General features: G+C 39.3%; 2 protein-coding genes across 3 annotated transcripts in view; one reads left to right on the top strand and one right to left on the bottom strand.

Moving 5' to 3' along the window:
- The window catches only part of TSPO (translocator protein), a 479,738-nt gene that overhangs the window by 372,786 nt on the left and 82,833 nt on the right, over nucleotides 1–24,119 (bottom strand). The window lies entirely within an intron of this gene.
- Nucleotides 1–24,119, top strand: part of SCUBE1 (signal peptide, CUB domain and EGF like domain containing 1) — a 239,113-nt gene that overhangs the window by 195,991 nt on the left and 19,003 nt on the right. For both annotated transcript variants that reach the window (XM_063308264.1, XM_063308263.1), the window contains 2 exons: nucleotides 18,163–18,279; nucleotides 20,343–20,465. In XM_063308264.1, the coding sequence (XP_063164334.1) occupies nucleotides 18,163–18,279; nucleotides 20,343–20,465 (240 nt within the window). The remainder of the gene's footprint in view (nucleotides 1–18,162; nucleotides 18,280–20,342; nucleotides 20,466–24,119) is intronic.

Here is a 24,119-nt window from a genome sequence, read left to right as displayed (position 1 = left end):
GGGCTCGCATAGCAACCAGCAACAGTTCTGAAAATTAAAACAGGGCTGAACATATCTGCAGCTTGTCCTATTAGTATTACCAGTTACCAATAGACCACACATAGGGGACTGAGGGATTGGTGGGAAAGAAATAGTCAAGAAATGAAAATACTACAAGTGAGGAGGTGACACTGGCAACTGGAGCCTTCTCCTTTCAGCAAGTGAACAACAGTTGTTGTTTTTTAAACTTGTGCGTATAGACCTAAAGATAGTATGAGGAAGCTATGGATGCTAAACCCATATGATAAAAGAGAAAATGACAAGACTCAATAGACCTAAAATGCTGGGTCTGAAACTCAGATCCTATTTTAAAATACAATGAAGCCTGTGGGTAGTGACTGCTAAATTATTTTGTATGATTTGTTTAAAATATCTCTCCATGCAAGAAATATTTCTTTCTTTCTCCAAAATGGCTTTCATGCAAAAAAAAAGTGTCATGAAGATTTTATCATGTGAATTGTGTCTAAGCAGAGCAGATAGTTGTTGAACCAGTCAGGTCATCCTGCTAAGACTCCACAGAGGAGCATTAGGTTTTTTTGGAGGGCTTTCCTTTTTCCAATAGCTAGGGGGCAAGACATTTTTCAGTGCTGTTGAAAGACTTCTTCCAAGTTATTTTTGGCATTTTAATCCCCCCAATATCTGAATCAGAAGGTTTTAATTGAATTCTTCTTAAAATACAATGTATATTGTTCAGATAAATTATATTCGATTTTTGTCCTGTGAAATGCTACTGTTTACTTCAATTCTATTTGATATCATTTATAATACTTGAATTTATAACATTCTGTTTCCAGACTCAAAGCACATGGGGCACAGATGTAAAATCTCCAGAAAGGGCATGTAGTATAGCCTTCCTGGGATTGCTCCATGAATATAAAGAGCTATTTATTTAAAAGTATGCCACCTCTCAATACCAACCTTTCCCAAGGTAACCTATAAAACAAAACTAACTTCACATGCATTGGAAAACAAATTAATTTCATAGCCACAGCAGGATGATTAGTCTAAATAATTCAAATAATTTAGAGAGTACAATCCACCTGCAATACTTCTATTTCAGGCCTCAGTGCATTTCTTTTGCCCATCTGCCACTGATCCAGGCTGCCATGCTTATTTATGCCATTATTTAATATTATTCCCAGTCTTATGTCTTCCAGATCTTGTGCCCCTCACACCTTTTTGAAGAAATGAACGTTTCAATCTGTCTCAATAGTTCCTTTCCAACAATAAAAAGACTTTGGAACTGCATTTCATTTCTTCTCAGGTTTGATTTAGTTCCCCTAGATACTTCTACTTCTTCTCCCTCTGGCCAGCTGTTTCCAGAGATGACAGACTGATGTATAACTGAAATGGATTTGTTCTCTAGACAGAACAAACATAAGGAGAGATGCAGATACCTCACGGAGAAAGTGAAACCCTGCTTATAGAGAGCTAGCCCTTCAGAGATCAGGGTTCTTGTCAACCCTTTGCATTTGATGCAGTTAGTAGGTGATTAAGGGTGGTGCAGGCTAAAGTAAGTCTAAGAATAACAACTTCTTTTCATTCTCACCTTTTGAACAGGAGGTGAGAAAGAGTTGATGATGAAGCATCAGAAAGAGAAGACTCCACTTCTCACTAGAAAATCTTCTGAGTTGTATTTTTATTACAAGGCTCAAAGAATTAGTCATCCTGGAACTTTGAACCAAAAAATTATGATTCTCATTTCCCTAGCTGTATGTGAAAATATTTTGGGATCTTATTAGGCAAAAGGTATGGAGATGTGGAATTTGGCAGAAAGGAGAATGAGTGAACTTACCCCTTTGACTTAGGTGGAAATTTGGTGAGCAACGTCAGACTATTGTAGTCCTCTGAAGCCGAGGAGGAAGCATCCAGCAGGCACCACCCAACAGAGGGTGCAGGACGCTTTTACAAAGTTTGGGGAGGGGGGGCTACATCCAAATCCAAAAAGATGTTAAAAACTCATTTTATTTAAACCCACACAAACCCTTGTTTGAAAAAAGAATCTTGGTGGCTGGGCTTGGAGTTGCTCCGCTAGAGCAGAGGGTGTGATGAGCTTCACAGTCCCCCGGGCTCACTCTGTCCCCGAAAAAGGGAAAGGGGGACCACAGAAATGGGGGGGGGGGTTCCAGGTAATGTTGGAAAGTTTCTGGCAACACAGGTTTTTAACTCACCCCTGCTTTGATGTATTCCATATTAATGAAATAAAACTGCAGAAGTTCAAGCAGTTTAAAAATATCTGTGCCTGTTTGTTCTTCCTGTTTTCTATGAAGTAAGCAGTCATACCAGCAAAAACTAGTTCAGAATTGGTGTAAGTCCCATAATAGTTATTAGTCAATAGAATTCCAGCCTCAGTTTATTTTCTTGCTGCTGCTTGTTATTTTCCTTTTTTCTGTCCTTATCTACTGTATTTTCTGTTCTTGCAGTTTATACTCTTTGTTGTAAACCAAATCATCTTTGTTCAACTTCCAATCCCCTAATCTGCTCCCCTTAAACTATTGCTCATGTCTATCTGAATGCGCTGAGTAGAAATTTTGCAACAGAAATGCAAACTCATTTCTATTGGAAGTTTTTCATTGTTTGGTACAGTCATGATACCAATATTATATGTCACTACCACTCCTGCAGATGTATCTTGGTTGGCCAGTTGTCCGGGTGATGTATCTTCCTCTCTAGTTGTGAGTGTTGTCATGTGGGGGAAGTCTAGTATTAACGCTCTTGCACTTTTACTCATGGAGGGGGCAATGATACTCCACCCTTGATTTAATTTAATCTCCTCATATGGAGAGGGGAGCAAGATAGTATCAAATAGCTCTGCACATGACTTTCAAGTGGCTGCCATCCCAGCTTGGATTTCAAGATATTCGCTGAAAAGTCCATGAACTGCACTGAAAAATACGGTAGTGCTAGGATTCCACATCTGTGTGTATGAACCCAACATATAGACATTTGCATGTGAATTGGACTTTTTTGTACCTAGCTGAGTGGATTCAACTTGGATTGCAGCTACTGGGAATAATCTTCTCCACACATTCACTTAGGTAGGACTTCAAATTACGGATTTGGCATACAAAATCTGCAGAGATAGTACTGCTTCTTTTCCTGTATAGAATTCTTATGGTTGTAATGCACCCTCACTGTTCAGTTTTCAACCAGTAAGTCTTGGCAGGATGAAAAGATGAGCTTCTTTTTTTAAAAAGAATTAAAATTTGTTTTTAATTGACAGCAGAATTTTAAAATGTCCATTTGGTATGATATGTATGTGTTGAGAAGTACTGATGCCATCTTCTATGAGATCAGTAGTGGTAGTTTTCAGTAGTTTTCAGTACAGTACAATCAGTAGTTTTCCTTCTTGCTAATACACAATGACTCCTGTTGATGACTTTCAGTGGACCTTTATCAAGAGCATTGTCTATAAGAAGGCCAAATCTGGTACTTATTCTGGGGACTGATACCCCAGTACCAGAATTGAGAGCAAGAACTGTTCCCACACACTGATGTCACTGCAACTCCTTGTTTTCTCGGTAAAAATCAAAAGAAACTATTAATTTATATGGGAGATAATAAATCCTCCTTTTTCATGCATTGTCTGCAGCAGTGAAGAGGGAAAGGTCACCAAAATGCTGTGGAGCAGTGTAACAAAAGGTTTGAATTATTTCTGGCCAACTAGTTAAGAATTCAATGGGATAATGTGATAATTTAATTTTTATGTTTCTAGTAATGAAATATTTCATAACTATTAGTCTGAATCTGAAGGAAACAATCCTTTTTTAATTCAACTGGTTTCCCATCCCTTTTGTTGTCAATACAAAGTTTAGTGTTCCAACTTTATATTTAAGGCTTTATTTATTTATTTATTTATTATTCTCAAGATCATTATTTCAGTTGTGTTCTGTACAAATATTACATTTAAAGAAGTAATGATCCACAAAGTGCTTAGGAAGACTCAATAAATTAAAACTAATTTCTTTTTTTCCCAGAATTGCTATTAACTCACCTATTTAGCAATGGCATCTGAATAGCCCCTTCTCCTCCAAAACAAAGTCCTAGAGAAAAAGGGGAAAGAGAAGCCCTACAAAAATGGGACTTCTGTAACAGCTCTGTCTCAGTTTGGTATTTTAATTTTCATCCTACTTGCAGCTGTGAAAAAGGAGCAGAAAGAAATGGAAGGGGGTAAGCCCCCTTCCCCCTCTGTCCATGATGGCACCAACCTCAATCAATCCAGTGCAGTATTCTTCAAACCTGGTAATAACTACCCCAATATTTCCTTTGCAAGAGTTAAGAAAAGTTATAAAATAGTTTTGTTGAGCTGGCCATTGGAGACCCTGCACTACCAGCACAGAGAATCTCTGTAGCTCAGGGTTGAACTGTGGAGTCCTTGATGCTCTCTGAGCTTGGCTGTTGGCTTGCAGACGTTTCATTATCTGGCTGGGTAACATCATCAGTGGGGGTCTCTGGAGCCAGATGGGTGACATCCTAAGGTACGCAAGGAAGTAGTAGAAATGATCACAGAACCATTCCCAGCAATCCTAGAGAATTCCTGGAGTATGGACAAGGTCACAGAAGACTGGAAAAATAAATATCCCCATCTTCAAAAAGGGAAAGAAGGAAGACCTGGGGAATTGTCAGGTGATGTCCTCAAACAGATGTCCAACAGCTTATTTGTGAACATAGGATAGGCATGCTATGCAATTAACAAGAGTCAGTAGGGGTTTGTCACAAACAAATCATGCTGTCTTCTTTGATAAAGTTAGTAGCTTAGAAGATCAGGGGAACGCTGTAGACATAGTGCTTTGTAATACAGCATTCCCCTTAATGGCATGGATATGCTTCTTAGGAGGCTAGATGGTACTGCTGTTAGGGTTAGACTATTACTCACAGCTGGCTGAATGGCCACACACAAAGAGTGCTCATTAACTTCCCAATTACTGTATATTCTGAGCCGAGTTCCAGAAGGCAAGCAAGATGGCAAGCCAGGTAAACTAATACCAATATGGCTTGAGAAGCATCTCAGGCCATATTGCTATTAGTTTACCTGGCTTGCCATCTTGCTTGCCTTCTGGAACCCTGCTAGTTCTCTTAACCAGTCTGTTTGTTTGCATTCTTTGCATGAAATGCTTAGGACGGTTAGGTCTGTTCCTTGTGCTGGGATCTGAGATATATGTGAATTCATAGCACATTTAAGGCTTGGAACAGGCTCAGTTCCTGGCTGTAGAACTGAATTTTGCCAGCAGTTGTCTGACACTTGCATTCTCTGTGTTTTCCAAATCACACTTCTGTCTCTTCAAATCGATGTATTATAGTATATTATTTTCCAGTATTTGTAAGCTGCCTCATTCATTGGTGATGATTCTCTCTTTACATTTTCTTGATAAGATTTAACAACAGGATTAAGTAAAATTAGGTTAGTATATGAATTTCATTACCACAGCCTGGCAGTAATTAAATTATTGTTACCAAAGTAATTTCATATTCTTCTTAATATAAGCTTGTTATTGTTCTCATTACAATTATTTTTTTATAAAGCTTCCAGCAAAACAGTGTTAGCATAGGAAGTGAATTGTTAAGTGTCATTACAGTATAATTATCATTTGTTCCAGAAAAAGAATTATCATGTTGTTGAAGAGAAATCTAACTGGTCTGATTGTACACCAACATTCCCTTCAATAAATGCCTGGTGCATTTTAATGTATCCAAGCAATCGGGGGAGTGGGTGTTTAGCTCCAGCTTCATGAAAAATCCAATTGATTGTAATAGACAAAGCGTTAGTCATAGGAAGACCCAAGCCCAGTCAGTGTCCCTAGCCTACAGATCAGTTGTGAAGATAATAGCCAAGATAACCAGTGAGGTTAGACTGAATACACAGTTATTGCCTGGAGGGTGGGAGAGTCATGAGACAATATGCAGTGTGACACCTATCCATTAGCTCCTTTGATATACTTGCCCCTACAGGTATAATAATAAACCCTGCCCAATCCAACTCAAGCTTCACAAGCCACTCTGTTTTTTTATTAAAACCATCAATCTTTAATACTCAGAGCTTTCTAAGTCCATTTTAGTTGCCAGCCTTTACACTCCAATTCTCCTTCATCCTTCTGCTCAGAATCCTCTGATGATTTCTTAAGACCCCCACCTCTAAAGCCAGCATCTTCAGCCCCATCTTTCTCTCCTTCCTTATGAGGACTAAACTATCTCTCCTCTCCTTATCAGCAAACTAGAACATACGAACAGAAAGGGCTTCTTTGGATAACTATATTAAAGTACTGAGAAATCAAGGAAAAGTCATTGTGCCTGCACAAATTTCACTGTTTCCTACTTCAGACTTCCTTCATATGACGTTGGATTTCATAGCTGTGGGGATTTATGGCTATGAAATTAATACAATGCAATTGTGATGGAATGTGTCCCTGAGGAGGGGGGTGATGTGATGGAGCTCAGAGCTCCATCACATCACCCACCCCTCCTCAGGGACACATTCCATCACAGCGATTTATGTTATGAGAAGGGGCCGTGGTGGCTCAGTGGTTAAGACACTGAGTCAGAGGACCATTAAGGTCAGCAGCTCGGCAGTTCGAAACCTGAGAGCGCGAGCCATATGGTGGAGTGAGCTCCCGTCAATTTGTCCCAGCTCATGCTAACCTAGCAATTCGAAAGCATGCAAATGCAAGTAGATGAATAGGTACCACTTTGGTGGGAAAATAACAGGGACATGAAAGGAGCTCCCTCAGGTATCCCCCGGGCAATGGTGACGTCACCAGCAAATCCTTTCAATACAGAAGCACCATGGTAGGAAGACCAGGCCTTCCTTTCCTCCACTGTCTCCCAGAGTTTACTCAAATTCATGTTCATTGCATCGGTGATACTATCTAACCATCTCACCCTCTGCCGTCCCCTTCTCCTTTTGCCTTCAGTCTTTCCCAGCATCAGGGTCTTTTCCAGTGAGTCTGCTCTTCTCATTAGGTGCCAGAGTATTTGAGCTTCAGCTTCAGTATCTGTCCTTCCAATGAACAGTCAGGGTTGATTTCCTTGACTGTTCATTGGAAGGACAGATACTGAAGATATTGCCACAGTAGAAGGGAAAAAAACAGATGTAAATCAGGATAGTAAATGTAGAACAGACCAAGATTCAGTGACCTGAGATAATAGGCAAAAAAGGACACAATAATGTATTACTGTTAGGTTCCAGGATTGTGTCCTTGACATTTTTATGAGTGAGCTTCTTCAGCTCTTCCAAATTATTCTAATTCAACATTTTCAGTAAATCCCTTTTTTCCCCTTCAGTCCCAAGTTGAATCCTAAGGCTACTCTTCTGATCAATATGCTGTTGTGTTCACCCTGGGAGGCATTCTAGATCAGTTCAGACAGCAGACAGCTGGTCTCTTACTCAGCTGTTCTTTGAACAAATGACAGTTCCTGAATTATCTCCTCCTCATTCAATTTGTCTAAAGGTTTTCTATACCACAGCCTTAAGTTGCTTGTCTCCTGTGCATAAGCCAGCTAGAAATGAAGCAGCTTAAAAAATTCCTGTTTGGATTTCAACCCTTTCCTTAATGATCTTGCATTGTGCTAGGGCTGAATTTACCACAGCCCTGATTGGTGGATTCCCTTCCTGGACAGGAGGGAGGGAGGAAGGGAATTCTACATTTCCACCATTTTTCTTGTCAGTTTTGCTAATGGGGAAATTGGCAGAATTCTCGTCAATTTCACCTGTTTTTTTTAATGGTAGATTATTTCATTGTTCTTTTGTTCTATTGCTAAAAGAAAAATGACAGGTCCACTGTTCCACTGTTCAACTTGAAAAAAAAATGGTGTTGAGGGGAGTGACCAGTGACTGGAGGGGAGGAAGCATTCTTGCCACAGCACACAGTAACCAACTAGATGGAGGTGTTTACCAGCATCCAGCTGGCACAGCAGGTGAATTCAACAGCTCTGTTTGAGCTGACACAGATCAGAAAATGCTACTTTTGAACCATAACATAAAGAGACAGGAAGAGGTTCCCTTCCTGGAGGCTGGGGGCAAGTAGAAGAGAACACTGTGCCTTCCTGCCCTCCAGAAACAGTCAGTGGCCCCCACTCATGCTGGTACAAGTTGGTCATGCAGATCAGCCCACAATCACTTTGATTCATCACAACTGCATTATATTACTCATGCTAAATCTGATTAATGCCTCTTTCTTCATATAAGAATGGACTGTTGTCTATGGATATTTAGTTTTTTTCTTGTATGCTGATGACCATCACTTATAAAAGTTTCCAACTTGAATGTTTGGTCTAATTTCCAAAGTTGAGTATTATGAGCCTCATTAGTATAGCTAATAAGTGTGTTTTGTACTTACAGTTCTAACACTAGTTCTCAGTTCTTCTAGGTAAATCACTTCCAACAGAAATGGCATTCTTCCTGAAAGTAGCAATTTCCTCTAAAAATTCTTTATTCTTTGATTAGCTAGCTGCATTTGGATTTTACTATTCACATAGCTAAGGGTAAACAATAAAACATCTAAGTTCATCAAAACTGACAAACTGGTTTCATGAAACAGAATATGTGTCTGAAATATTGTCAAGTGTAGAGTAAAGGTACTAGATCCTTTGTTTTTTTCACTACTAAAATCAGAAAATCCAAAAAAGGGTATCTTTGTTAATTCTAGTCTTAAAAGTCTTGATTTGTTTGAGGTGAAAGATATAAAATCATGGTAATAAGAAGCAGCAGATCATATAATGTTTTCTTTCTTTGCTTGTTTGATTGATTGTGAAATAATATAAAACATAAGTAGCTGTTACTTCAGATGCATGTAGGCAAACATCTTCTAAATCCAGCACAAGTTGTATCGGTTTCTTTTAGGCTCCTCAGATTGGGCATTTTGGCAGCTAAAAATGTAAATGGAACTGATTTTTAAAAATTGGGAACAATTTTTGTATCCAACATCTGAAACCAAAACTTAAGTAGCAATATGTTTTACTAAAATAATTTAAATTGGAATGAAAATGCTGCTTTATCACATCAAGAGCCCTTATTTTCTCCAGACAATATTTGCATTTGACCTTTGCTTGGAATCAGAGTAGTATTTGACCATTCTGCCACTTTTGCTACATTATTAAGCTGGGCATGTTAACTATCAACTTAACCTACTTCCCAGGAATCTTGAGACAAAAAAAATGGGAGGATCAGACTATGCCATCCTGAACTTCTTTAGGGAAGGTTGATATGCAGATCATGTTGGAATTATCAGGGGTCAACTCAGCATTGTCTCACAAGCATAGTAAGAGGGTTTATCTGGTAGGTGTGTCTCTATTGTGCTTTTGGGATGTCACGTGGGTCACCTGATTTCCTCTTCCTCCTTCTTCTTGAGTCTGGGGGATTCACAGTCTCCATTACCTCATCGGCAGACATGTCCTAACAGTGAGACGCACGCTGAGATGAGGAGTAGTTCTCTAATGTTTATTACTGCTACATAAACAGAATCCTAACAAACTGAATAGGCATGGGAAAAACCCAGACATATAAACCCCAAAGGCTAAGGCGGGCCTGATCTGTGTCTCTTTGAATGGCTGCTTAATTCCTCAGTACTACGCATGCTCTTTACAGCCTGGATGGGAGCCCCCTGCTCACCATCCTCACTCATGACAAGACATGCAGGCAGGAGGGCTGCATAATGCAGGCCTCGTCCTTTAATATCTCGCCTGCACGCACACTTTCTATTCCACATAGAAAGTGTCTACAATGAACCAGAGATAATTAAGTACTTTCTACTATGAATCTACCTGTATCCAGATCTACTGAATAAAAGTAAGCTATCTCTATTTTTCTTCATCTAACTACAGTGTGAAGACTGAACTTATTTCTGAATGTAATTAAGCTTAATGTGCAAGTTCTTTTTGGGTTCACCCTTCTACTTTTCACGATTGCTGTTAGCTGCTTGGAGTTCTTTTATTAACCTTTAAAAACTCCATCAGATCATAAGAAGTAAAATACTGCAATTACTGTTTCATAAGTGAGTGTGGAGCAACCATTTGGTCAATATTGCAAAAACATAGAAAATGTTGGGAACAAATTATTATTAACTGGAAGGTATCTTAGACGTTATCTAGTTCAATCCTTGGGATTTTCTTTGCAATAGTACAGAAGTGGTTTGCCCATACCTTCTGGCAGAATGTGTGTGTCTCTGTGTGTGTGTGTGTTTTAATTTCCTAATGCAGGCTAGAGCTCAAGAATTCCTGGTGGTCTCCCACCCAAGTACTAAATAGATCTGCTTAGTTTTTGAATCCAGGTAAGATCAGCCAGGCACTGTCACAACCTGCAGGCATCAGATAGAATGAATCATTTTATCAAAATTGAAGAAAACTGGAAAGCTTTTGTAAACAGAAAAGCAGCCAACCTTTTAATAATTTTAATAAACAACCTTTAATAAAAATATTCTTTTTGGCTAACCTTCTGAGCAATTCATTGTTAGATACACTCACCGAGAATCTAGAACCTGTAAAAATCTGGAATAGAGGAGGGAGGGAGATTGGATTTCAGCACAATTTCTTCCTTCTTTAAATTAGTATATCTGGAACCATTAGAAACTTTCACTGCAGAAACTTGTTATTCTTATTAACGATGATTTTCCTATTCTTTGCAACGCCTTCAAGCACCCCATAGGGAAGACTGGTTTTAAGCTTGACTATGAGGTGGATAATATTGTGTCATTGTCACCACTACCACATAAAATTTAGGAAGGAGGAAGGAATCAGAAAATAATGTGAAAAAAAGTTTGCACTTATCATTTTGGTATACAGTACACAATTGGCTGATGCTAATGAAAGAAAGATGCACCAGCAGAGTGGCACCTTTTCCATGTTCCTTCACAGGATTTTCTTTTTCTTCAGATCCTAACTTGTTCCCTAGGCCTGGGGATTCATAATGAGTCCTTGCAGTTTGTGGAACTTTAGAACCTTTAAGATCCAAGGGCTTTACCATTCCGTCAGGCTTTAGGAAAAACAGAAAGTTTGAAACTTTATGACAGGTTTCTTGGAAAGACTGCTTCTAATCATAGCATGGAGAAAAGTGCAAGGTATGACTTTATAGTATCTTGTCAGGCACCAGAGTTTTCTGCAACAAGTACTTAGAGCGTGGCTGAATAAGCCCATAAAGTGTTAGGCACAGAGGTGGCACCATCTGTAGCTGTAGCTTAAGCAATGAATTGTTCTGGATCAGATACAGTATGCATAGTGGGTGATTTTGAAAACCAGCCTCCCATTCCAAGTGTCATTTTTCTCCCAGCCTTTTTTTTTTTTGATAGAAGTGAGCATTGGCAGGGCTGGATGGGACAGAGGGATCTGAGTGTCTTTTAACTGCCAGCCTTGTTACTTTTATAGAGTCATTGCTTGACTTCCTTGTAAACCGCCCCATTCTTTCCAGTGGCTCCAGGCACCCCCTCCTGGCAGACCTAGCTGACGTTGCTGGTAATTTATGTATCTCCTTATGCAACATGTCTCTGGTCTACACCAGTCTTCCTCTTCTTTGTATTGACTACTGCAGCAAACAAATAGAACGGGCTTTGAAGATCCTGTCTTCGGACTGCCGGCTAAGTCTCCTCAGCTAATCAGAGAAGAAAGGGGTACCTTTTGCTATTTGCTGAACAAACCCAAAGATAAGACAATCCAACTGAACTGAATAATTCAGATATTGTAATTCTATATTCTTTGCCTGGGAATAAGCCAACCTTGTGCTGTCATGATGAAAGCTCCAACCTTTTTGAATGTGCTTTGTGACATTGCACCCACATAAAAAAGGGGCTGAGCTTGCATTAAGGCAATGCAACATTGCTTTCAGTATTTTGATGAAAGCCTATGAGTCTATGGATGCCTCTGATGGAAGTGGTTTGCCATTATCTTCCAGAATATTTTTTTTACTTCTCTATCTAACCAACAGCCTTGGTATTTTGCAGCAGACTCCTGGTGAGCAGTACTCACCAGGACTGACCCTGCCTAGCTTTTGAGATCAACCAGGGTTGGACAGGTGCCACTGCCTGTTGAGATGCATAGACCTCTTTATAACTGCAATGTCAACAGAAGGAAGGGCTGTAACAAGGGTAGGATGGCAGCTATAGCCTCATAGGATTCTTTGGGCACATGAGGGGAGTTGAGAAGAGCCCACACAGTGAGCAGTAAGACCAGCAAGCAATGGAACGGGGCATTGCTTCACCACCCCAAGCTGTCCTTGTCACTCCTTTGGACAGGTGCGCCTTGGTCTTTGAGATGGATTTCCATAAGGAATGACAGTGGCGGAACACTGGTTCCTTTTGCCTCTGCTTTGGGCCCAGAAAATGTTAGCTGTGACTCTACTGAAAAGTTTCTACTAACAGATGCCCATTGCTGGCTGTTTGTGACAAGGCTATCCAAAAGTCCAGACTGACTTTTATTCTTTTTTGTTTTCCTCCATCTCACAAAGCTGTTTGCTTAACAGAGTAAGCACTGAATCATCAGTAGAACTTAAGATACTAAATGGAGGAATTAAGGGCATAAACACATAGCCTTTCAGTTTTTAGACAGAGGTAGGAGATCCAAACCAGGACTGGCCCAAAATCATTACTATCTGATGGTTGTTTTGTAGTTTGAACTTTCAGTCCACAGGCAGGCAAGCATCTGCTTTTCCAAGCCACCAGCTTAATGGGTGTTGCTGTAACTGGAAATTTTGGAAGTTTCAATAAATGAGCTTCAGGGCTCATAACTTAGATGAACAGATATGGAAAATGAAAATCTATTTTTCTCCCAGAAGTAGCTTTTTTAGCTCCCCACTGAAGTTCATCCACATGAGGAAGCTCACACGAAGCTGTTGTGAGGTTTCAGCCGGCTTCTGACTCAGAAAACGAAACTCTTTCTGAGTCAGAAGGGGAAACGGAAACTTACCAGGCAGAAATCAGGAAAGCAAAACCCAGAAGTGATTCAGCAGCATGGGAGAAGTTACAGACTCTGATTGGCCAGTCTTCGGAGGAGGATTTGAATCCTCTAATCAGCGCACAGGAAAGGCATGCAGAAAAGCACACAAAGGAGAAGGCAGCCCAATTGGCTGCAGAGGGGAATAGGTGCTTGATCAGAACCAGCCCACCTCATTGATCACAAGGACTTAATAGTTGTATTAATAAAGAGTGGTTTTAATAATAACCCTGTCTGGCTGCCTCATAGTCTGAACAGGACAGCTGCCACTTTTCTTGCAATATATTTCTCTTCCTAAAAAGAAGTACCAAGCTTGCTGTCATTGACCAGTTATCTAAAACCCTAGTCTCTTCTTTGCCAAATGGCAGTAAAAGATTTTATGTGATGACAAAAAACTTGATAATGACTCTAACCATTGTAGAAACCAAGAGCATTTATAGAATGTTATAGAAACCAAGACCTCAGCTGAAGGTCTGAGAATTAGGTTACCTGGTATGACTGCCATCTTTCAACTTTAGCTTATGCCAGGAAACAGACCTCTCTAGCTAAGGAGAGGTGCTTAGGATACCCCCAGATTGCATCCAGGAGGCTTCATGAAGTTTAGGATGGGGTCAGAAGGGAAGCCCTTTCCTCTAGGTCCCATCTACAGGGGTGCTTAAAAGTTGGTGAACCGTTTGGAATTTCCAACATTTCTGCATAAATATGACCTAAAACGTGGCCTGTACTCCACACAAGACCTAAAAGTAAAATAAGAGGACCCTTTTTGGGGGAAGATGGGTGGTAATAGAAATTTGAATAATAAATAAATAAATGAGTCAAAAACATTATACTTGCTCATTTATTTATTGAGAAAAAATTTTCAAAGCTTGGTATCTCTGATCCCCAACATTATTTATATGCTGTGAAATAGGCTATAATTTGAATTGTTTAAAGAGCATGGAAATATTACATACTAAAAAACTGAGGTTAAAAAATGGGGAGGGGAAAATGATTTGAGCAGACAGAACTCTGAAATCTCTCATGAATGATGACTCTCCCAGAGTGATTGCTAAACATTTTGCTTCTTTAAAACATTTATATTTTGTCTCTCTAAGCATATACAATAAGTATGCTTAAAACTCTAATCAAATATAGGAGAGCACAGCACAAACAAGAACATGTCCCAAACACATTAGACAACAGCATAATCCACAGCTTTATAAAACAGCAAGCAGCACAGGAGGGTCTGGATGGGGAACAACAGGCTTCAGATGAACCCTGGTAAGATGGAGTGGCTGTGGGTTATGGCTCTTCCATATCCAGGACTTTGTCATCTTTGGCTCTGGATGGGGTTGCACTGCCCCAGACAGACCCAGTGTGGAATCTGGGGGTCCTCCTGGACTCATGGCTCCTGCTCGAAGACCAGGTGGCAGTCAGAGCCAGGAGGGCCTTTGCGCAGCTTTGTGTTGTGTGCCAGCTACGCCCTTTCCTGGATCGGGCAGCCCTTCGAACAGTCACTCATGCCCTTGTTATTTCCCACATAGACCATTGCAATGCACTCTACATGGGGCTACTCTTGGAGAGTATCTGGAAGCTACACCTGATCCAGAACGCAGCTGCATGGGTTATTTTTGGTACCACTAGATTGGCATACATAACACCTCTACTATGCGAGCTGCATTGAGTACCAGTCTGCTTCTGGGTCCAATTCAAGGTGTTGGTTGTCACCTTTAAAGCCCTACATGGCATGGAGCCAGGCTACCTGAGGGACCACCTCTTCCCCATTACATCAACCCGTCCCACCCGATCATGCAGAGAGAGCATGTTGCAGACCCCGTCTGCAAGAGAATTTCATTTGGTGGGGTCCAGGAAGCAGGCCTTCTCTACAGTGGCGCCCGCCCTGTGGAACACACTGCTCCCGGAGGTGAGGTTAGCCCCATCGTTCCTGGCCTTCCGGAGGAACCTGAAGTTTTGGCTCTGCCATCTTGCTTGGGGCGGAGAAGGCAGTAGCTCCGTGTGGGGATGGGTGGCACCCTAAAGCGCTCCTCCCACACATGGACTGAATTAGATCTTGCCACTAGGATTTTACTCTTTATATCTATTTATTAATGGTATTTATATTTTTATGTATTATATTTCTGTTCTATATTTACTGTTTTAATTGACTACCTTTGTTGTAAGCTGCCCAGAGTCCCTCTGGTGGGAGGAGATGGGTGGTGACAAATTTGATAAATAAATAAATAAATGTAATTGTAGCAAATACCCCAAATGCTTGTCTGAATAAATGCAAATTCCAGGTACAGAATGACCATGTTAATTCTCCCTCTTGAGAATTTTTGAGTCTCAACGAAGAACATTAGCAAAGAGAGTCAGTACTGAGAGAAATCAGATATGAACAGTGAAAGGAAAGGTTCCTGAAAGCTCCTATGCCTATGTGTCTGTAACACAGTACTTACGATACCCACCTGTGTCTTTTTGTTCCCACACCTGGGGGAAGATTTAGGATTCTCAGGAGGATGGACCTTGGGGACATTTTGGTATGGATAGAAGTTGTAGCTTCAGGTCTTTAATAATGAACAACTGCTTATTCCTTACTTTGTGTTACCTTGTTTGTTTAAAAAAATTGTTAAAAGCATTAAAACAATTATTCAGAGATAAGAAGTTTTGCACGAGCACTCCCCTGAAGTATTTCCACATAAAGCTGTTGCTTTCTAATGTGAAGACAAGATCAATTTCTCCTTAAAAATCAGCAAAAACAGTCATGTTAACAATAAAAAGAAATCCAAATAGATGTTAAGGTGATCCCTTGATTCAGCTGATTCAGGGTAATGTGCTTTCGAGTTCCTAAAAATGTATAATCCTGTATAGTAAAAAAGAAAGAAGGCAAAAGAGACCAAAACGTCATCTGTCCAAATGCTTTAGTAGATGCTGTCCCCAAAAAAGGGTAGACTGGATGACCTCTGAGATTCTATGAAACCACATTTAAGCTTCATGTAATATTTGAGCCTCACCTCTTTTCACTCTAGGCTCTTTATTTTCTGTATCAGAAAAGACATGTCACTCAATTTCATTTCCCTCCAAATAAGCAAAAATACAAGCCAAAGTTAACTGCCAAACATTAGTTTGGGGATTTGTGCGAAGTACTCCTCTCATCCTAGTTGCAACCTTTGCTTGCACATAGTGAATAGGGCTAAGAAAGAGAGGATACACCTCAACTTTGTGCAAGTGACAATCCACTTCCTGCCTGAATCAGATTAATGGTTGAAATCAGCAGCTGACTGAACGCATGTATCCTGGTTAAATTCTAGAGTCCTTTATCTCATAATAAGCTTCCTTTTCTGTAGAATAAGGGATGGAAATAGCTTTCTCTTTTCTATCCCCAGTGCTGAATTCCACAACAGGCTGGGGAGTCTGTACAGAAAGATTGCAGAAAATGCAGAGGTTTGGGCATAGCCTATCAGCAGGTTTTACTAAGAGTTAAAGAAAAGAGTTTATGTTTAAAGTTTTTAGGCATTTAAGGTCTAAAAGGAAGGGAAAGAAAGACAGGATGGTCAGCCAATTGCCTAGATAAGGAGGATTGTTTCTGAGTACATAAAATGCCTTTTGATTGTTTTTATGTCATGGTTCTTTAATATTCTCAGGATAAGAATGAAAGTACACAGGGGAATATTATGTGGACACCAAAACCAAAGCAGCAGGAGGATGGGGTGTTAATTTTTATCCCAAACTGCCCAAACTGTTTCAGACCCACACTAATCCCCTCTCCCCCATCAACTGTGTTGTGTGAATAGGATTGAGGGAGGGCTGACCTCTTCCTCCTGCTCCAAGATCAGAGAAAAAGTCCTAGGGTAGCCCCACAAAAATGGGCCTCTCTAGGAACTCCATCTTGCTCTCCATTTTGCTTCCCATGGTCCTGCAGCCATATGGGAATTGGAGGGGGTAGGAAGGGGAGAAGTTAAATCCTGCCAACTCCATCTGGAGTGGCACTGACTTCTAATAGGCCACCACAGAATCTTGAAAAATATATGTTAGAAAGAAAAACCCTCATCTGAATGGGGATTCATACAGGTATAGATCACATATGCATAAATTCACAGATGGCCTCTCAAAGAAACAGTTAACAACCAGTTCTTCTCATATGTTTTGGGCATTCTGTTTAGAAATAGAGATTGAATAATACATATTGCTATTAGCATCAGGCTGTCTTTCAGTGCACCTGACATTTGTGGGGAGAAGGTACAGATGGCTGGCCAGTGATACAAGTCACAGGTGGGCAAAGCCAAGATTTTCTTTTTTCTTTTTCCCCTCACTAGATTTGGGGAAAAAATTGTCTAAAAATGAACACAGTTAAGCATGATGAGAAAAAAGTGCCAAGAAACCATTTTTCCTATTTTCTTTGGTCTGAAGGCCACAGAACAGAGGTTTGGGGGATCTGAGCCACCACAGTCCTTAAATTGCTCATCTGTGACTTCATCAATTTTTATAAAATTCAAATCTGAGTTTTTTTCATATTTTCAAATGGCACTTTCTTTGCTCAGAACATTTCAATTCAGATTGAAAAGTACTTCCCAAAGAGGATATGGAATCTCCCCAAGGGGGAGATAAACACATAATAATATATTCATTCAGATTATCTGTTGGTTTAAGTATCTCAGGAATTCTGTTCTCAAATCAGAATGAGAATGGATGTGAAACATTTTAGAAAAAGAACATTATATACAATTGTAAACATCATGGTTTTTTAAAAGGGCAACTATTATCTTTGTGCGGGCTATTATCTTGTAAGCCAGCAAAAAATAAATTTAATGAAACTGAAATCCCAGATTGCAAAGTTCATTTCTAGTGTGAGACAGGATAGAGATTCAGTGGTGACTCTCTGTGGTCAAAATGAACATCACAGCAGAATAAGACATTTCAACCCATAGTTTAAACACTAGTTCAGTCCTCTTTCTATTTACTCAGCGGCTGCCTTAGGTGACTTTTTAATGGAGATAATGTCTGGGAAAGAAAATAGAGAAATGTATGCTATTGCATGTGGAGAATTTGTTCCATGTGGGAAGCACATAGGTTCTGCTTGCAGAAAATCAAAGCATGTATATTTTGTTCATAGCTTGACAGCTGTTAACCATGATTTATGACAGGCTATTAAGAAACATGGATAATTTCAATATGTGTTTTGGTTAAATATACAACTTCTCATAATATTTCCCCTCTCCCTTTCTTTAAATCAAGATATAGATGAATGTTCATTCGAAAGGACCTGCGACCACATCTGTATCAACTATCCTGGAAGTTTTGAATGCCTGTGTCACAAAGGTTATACGTTATATGGAATGACACATTGTGGAGGTTGGAAGGCTGACTCTTTTTTATATCTTTTGCATGAAATTCTTTGATAAAGCAATATTGTCAGAATTGCATTAACAAGAGGGATGGATTTTAAAAATATGCAATCTTAATATAGAAAATTAAACTCTAATAATACTGTAAAGACAAAAGAGAATATAATTGCAAAAATGATAAAATGTTATTCATATTTGCTTGACTTCTTCATCTTAGTTATTCAGCATTTTAATGTTTTGTCAATTGCTCATAAAAAGATTGTTTACAAAACGTAAATGGCTATTAGAGTGGTAATTAATAATGCTGTGATTCAGATTCAAAAGGAAAAAGGTGCTTTGAAGAGCAGAGCCGTTCTTCAAGCAGCCCGGATTGTACGGCTGCCACAACCCCGGGAAGAGATACTTTCAGTTAAAGGAGTGGCTGGCAGCAGCTAACTGCACACCCACACGCGCTTCAAGGCAAATTTTCCCTTCAGAGGCAAAGTGCCGCACAGCCCTGCTAATCGTTAGTTTAGTTTCCATTTACCATTTTAATTAATCATTTTTTTCCACAGAATAAACTTCAGAGCTGTTTGCTTTCTGCGTAACTGAAAATCCAATCTCTTTTTCAAAACTATTCATATTCTATAAATAAATATCTATGAACAAGTTAGTTATTCTCACTAAATTACGTAACTCATGCAACAGCGTTAACAATAAATTTCAACTCAGAGATATGCTTGTTGATCCCAGAAATTAGTCAGCAGAGGAGCCCAGAAAAAAGGGAATGACAAAAGAGCAGCCAAGATGCATCACATTTCTATGTCAGGAGGAGACCCACAGTGATGCTGTCATGTTAGGCTAGGCTGAGGGCTGTCTAACTCTCATGACTTTTATCCAAAAGAGCTTGAATTTCTAATGAAGAATTATTGGAGTTCACAAAAAATCAGAAGGACTAACACATTTTTTAAAAAGGCATAAACTTGCATGAGTTACAGCTCTCTTCATCAGAGGCATAGAGAGGGGGGAAGAAGGGGAAGGCAGTTTGGTTAGACAGATGCAGGTTACATGAGAGACAGTTTACGAGTAGGTTACCATATATTTATTTGTTTGTTTGTTTATCCCACCTTTATTATATTTATTAATAACTCAATTATTAATAATGTGTTAACAGTTATAATGTGTTAAAACTCTATTGTGTTTGTTATGGCCTTCTGAGATTGCCTAAAACTTTTTGATGTATTCAAAAACTTCAGCTCAGCAGCCTCACAAAGGATTTTACTTATTTGCTGGGCCTATTATTTATTAATCAAAGGTCCAGTCCTCCCCAACTTAAACAGCAGTCCCGCTCTGTGGGAGTAATCAAAGACAGCATCTCCAGCCCCCAAAGCGTGCTGGAAAAGCCAGGTCTTCCACAGCTTTTTTTGAAAACTCAGGAGAGTCAAGGCCAATCTGATTTCCAGGATGACGATATTCGAGAAGAAGGGGTCAGCAACTGCGAAGGCCACCTGTGTGGGCCCTGAAGATCCAGAGGGAGCCTGTCTTCCAGATCTTAATGGATGGGCCGAAGAGAATTACAGTATAAAGAGTTTTAATTCTTTAAGGGGACATACGACACTCATAATAGTTTCAGACTAATCTAAATTGCCATAGAGACAACATATAAATGTTAACCAAATGATGAAACCGATTTTGCCAAGGCAAAGATAGCACAGGATAGGAGGCATCTGTAAAGAAATACCTGCAGGTATCTTGCTGAAGTAAAAGTCTCCGAAGTATCTTTGCAACTTTCTTGGCAAAAATATACTGTAGAAGGGCTTGGCCATTGCTTTCTTCTGGGGTGAGGTTTTTGGGGGCTTTTGCTTTGCAATCTAGTCTATACCTCAGGGATTTCCAGGTTGTCTCCTACCCAAATACCAGTTGTGGAGAACTTTGCTTCGTTTTTTTGGAGCAGTGAACATTGATCCAAAAACTTGCATTTCGTATTTATTATTGTATATTAAAATATAATGTAGTACTTTTGAATATTGTTTATGCAAATGAAAACAAACCCTTACAAGGCAATGCTGTTTACTTTAAATATATCTTTAGATATAGATGAATGTAGCATCAACAATGGAAGCTGTGATTATGGATGCTTTAATACCGTGGGAACTTATGAATGTTTATGTCCGTCTGGAAAAAAATTACACTGGAATAAAAAAGATTGTGTTGGTAAGTAACACTGTGTAACAGGCATCTTCCATTCTTTTACTTTTTGCATTAATGAAAGGTTATAAGCTGAATGTCTGAGTAAATAAATTTTATTTTTTCAAACCTAAGAGTGTACCCATTCAGTATTTACACTATGAGAGGGACTTCCTGCATTTCTCCTTCCCTTGTTGCACAAATTCTTCCTTCCCTTTCATTTAATCATAGGGTACTGTTCCTTCTCAATGACCATTTTCACCAAAGGAGGTGAAAGAAGCAGTTTTCAGTTTTATTTCTTACTTATTTATTTTTATATAGTACCAGTTTCCAAGTAACAACAGTTTCTTACTGTTCATGGCAGTGAACAGTAAACAACAACAAAAGCATAATAGTGATATACTGATAATGCAAAAATAATAATCTTTAAAGTCATATTATAAATTACAAAAGAAAAAAAACGTAAGTGCTTTGAAGACAGATCTTAAATCAGTGCGGAGAGACCCATGTTGCAAACCATGGTTTAAAGATGAACATGGTTATTGAACATCCTGGTATGTTGGAGGCAGCACTGTGTTTAGCTGCAAAATGAAATAAAAGGAAGAATTTGCACATGAAAGAAAAGGCAGGAGCAGAGAGAAGGAAGAAGTCCCCAAAGACATCTGGCAGTGCTATCCCAGGTCAATGTCAGTGTAATGGTTGGACATTTCTGTTTTGGCAAATGAGTAAATCCCATCCTGCAAACCACCTCCAGTGCACTGCACAGGCTGTCTGCTTCCAGACACACTGCAGTGCTGAAAAGAGTAAATCATTGGGCCAGCAAAGCCCCTTGCCTTGCCAAGGAACACTCTGCACATTATAAAGGATACTTGGACTTCCCTCGAATTCCCTCTCAACTTTCTAAACTAAAATCACTTTCGTTAATAAGAATTCATTTGTAATTATTTTATGATCTACTTTTTTTCCAAACACAAGTATGGTAATGTCACAGCATTTGATATATCTCTTTAATCCATAGCTTGTTATTTTACTTTGAATTACTTTGTTTCTCATACCTGTCAAACTTCATAAAGTATTCCCATCCCATCTCTGGCAGTTATGAACATAATGTGATTTTCAGTATTTTTTTTAAAAATCAAGTAAAATACGTTATCTCTTTTATAGGAGTTAAATTTATATGTTTGTTTTTTAAACTAAGTTGCATGAATTATTTCATAATCATTTTAGCAGTGTAAAGTGTTTTAATAATTCACTAGAGTTGGTATTATAGTTGGAACCAAAGTTGAGTACAGATTGCCAAAGAAAGTTTGACAAATGTCTTTATATTCCCATTAGCTTGTATATAATTTTAAGGTGCAGATAATTAATATCAGTGGATATTGGGGACATCTACTGGTTACTTTTAAATATACATGTACCTTTAAAGCCTGGTCACAGCCATATTAAAATTGAAAGTAAACATTGCTACCATTTTATATCCAAAACATTCTGGCTTAAGTGTAAAGTTTTCCATACATAGGTTGGCATATATAACAAGAAATCATTATTTATTTTTACTGAATAAGAGTGAATAATTACAATTTATTATATTCTAATAATGTGACATAATGTTGCTACATATTGTCATAACATAATGCTCCTACAATGTAACCACATATAAAAGGAAGTTTTAACAAATATCTTAAGAATTTAAGCATTCAACTGCAATAAAATTATTGTATAACGAGAAATCAGACTTGTTTTGTTGAAGATTTCAAGTTAATACAGGTAGTCCTCAGTTAACGACCGTTATTGGGACTAGGAACTCTGTCACTTAGTGATGCAGTTGTAAAACGAAAAATCATGTGACTGTGCTGACTTACAATGGCAGTTCTGGCAGTTCTGGTTGTGGTTGTTAAGTGAATCACACACAGTTGTTAAGCATGACATCACATGACTGTGGTTTGCAGCTTCCTGCAGGCTTTTCCATTGACTTTGCTTGTCAGAAGCCAGCAGTGAAGGTCACAAACAGTGATCATGTGACCACGGGATGCTGCAATGGCTGCAACTTTGAGGACCGGCTGTAAGTCTATTTGTTCAGTGTCATTGTAATTTCGAATGGTCACTGAACAAGCTAAGCAAGGACTACCTGTATGGTAAATGGAATCCTAGGTTTGGAAGGGACCTTGGAAGTCTTCTCCTCGAACCCCCTCCCCAGGGCAGGAATCCTCAGACCATCCCAGACCAATGGTAACTTGAAATTTATAGCATTTGATTTGATTCATTTGATGTCTGTGTGTGTGTGTGTGTGTGTGTGTCAGAAAAATATATCCTTGCTAGCCATGTTTAAATAAATTGGAATCAACTGCACAAGCTAGTCCTGACTATTCTTTTGAATCTGTTGATAGATATATCTATGTAGTTCTCCAAAGTGATCCTGATGGTCCTTACAACAGTGGCCATTGTAATGGGAGCAACTTTGTCTCAACCTAACAAGTCTTGGATGACTGCTAATTGAGGGTGCCATTTTGGCAACCTTAGGAGGCAGCAACAAAATACATCCCAAAGAAAGAAAAAACCAAGAAGGCAAAATGGCTGTCTGCTGAGACAATAGAAGTAGGCCAAGAAAGAAGGAAAGCAAAAGGCAACAGCGATAGGGGGAGATATGCCCACTTAAATGCAAAATTCCAGAGACAAGGAATTATTTTAAACAAGCAATGCACGTAAGTGGAAGAAGACAATAGAATAGGAAGGACAAGAGACCTCTTCCAGAAAATTAGAAACATCGGAGGTAAATTCCAGGCAAAAATGGGTATGATCAAAAACAAAGATGGCCTAACAGAAGAAGAAGAGATCAAGAAAAGGTGGCGAGAAAATACGGAAGACCTGTATTATAGGATGACAATATCGGGGATAGCTTTGACGGTGTGGTCAGTGAGCTAGAGCCAGACATCCTGAAGAGTGAGGTTGAATGGGCCTTAAGAAGCATTGCTAATAACAAGGCAGCAGGAGACGACGGCATCCCAGCTGAACTGTTCAAAATCTTGCGAGATGATGGTGTCAAGGTAATGCATGCTATATGCCAGCAAATTTGGAAAACACAAGAATGGCCATCAGATTGGAAAAATCAACATACCAAAAAAGGGAAACACTAAAGAATGTTCAAACTATCAAACAGTGGCACTCATTTCACATGCTCAAGATCCTGCAAGGTAGACTTCAGTAATTCATGGAGCGAGAACTGCCAGATGTACAAGCTGGGTTTAGAAAAGGCAGAGGAACTAGGGACCAAATTGCCAATATCCACTGGATAATGGAAAAAGCCAGGGAGTTTCAGAAAAACATCCATTTCTGTTTTATTGACTATTCTAAAGCCTTTGACTGTATGGACCATAACAAATTGTGGCAAGTTCTTAGTGGTATGGGGATACCAAGTCATCTTGTCTGCCTCCTGAAGAATCTGTATAACGACCAGGTAGCGACAGTAAGAACAGACCACGGAACAATGGACTGGTTTAAGATTGGGAAAGGAGTACAGCAGGGCTGTATACTCTCACCCTACCTATTCACCTTGTATGCAGAACACATCATGCAACATGCTGGGCTTGAGGAATCCAAGGCTGGAGTTAAAATCTCTGGAAGAAACATTAACAATCTCAGATATGCAGATGATACCACTTTGATGGCTGAAAGCGAAGAGGA

This window comes from Candoia aspera, chromosome 7, assembly GCF_035149785.1.
Source record: "Candoia aspera isolate rCanAsp1 chromosome 7, rCanAsp1.hap2, whole genome shotgun sequence".
Taxonomy (NCBI): domain Eukaryota; kingdom Metazoa; phylum Chordata; class Lepidosauria; order Squamata; family Boidae; genus Candoia; species Candoia aspera.
The sequence above is the reverse complement of the archived record's forward strand: the minus strand, read 5'-3'. Positions and strand labels throughout refer to the sequence as shown.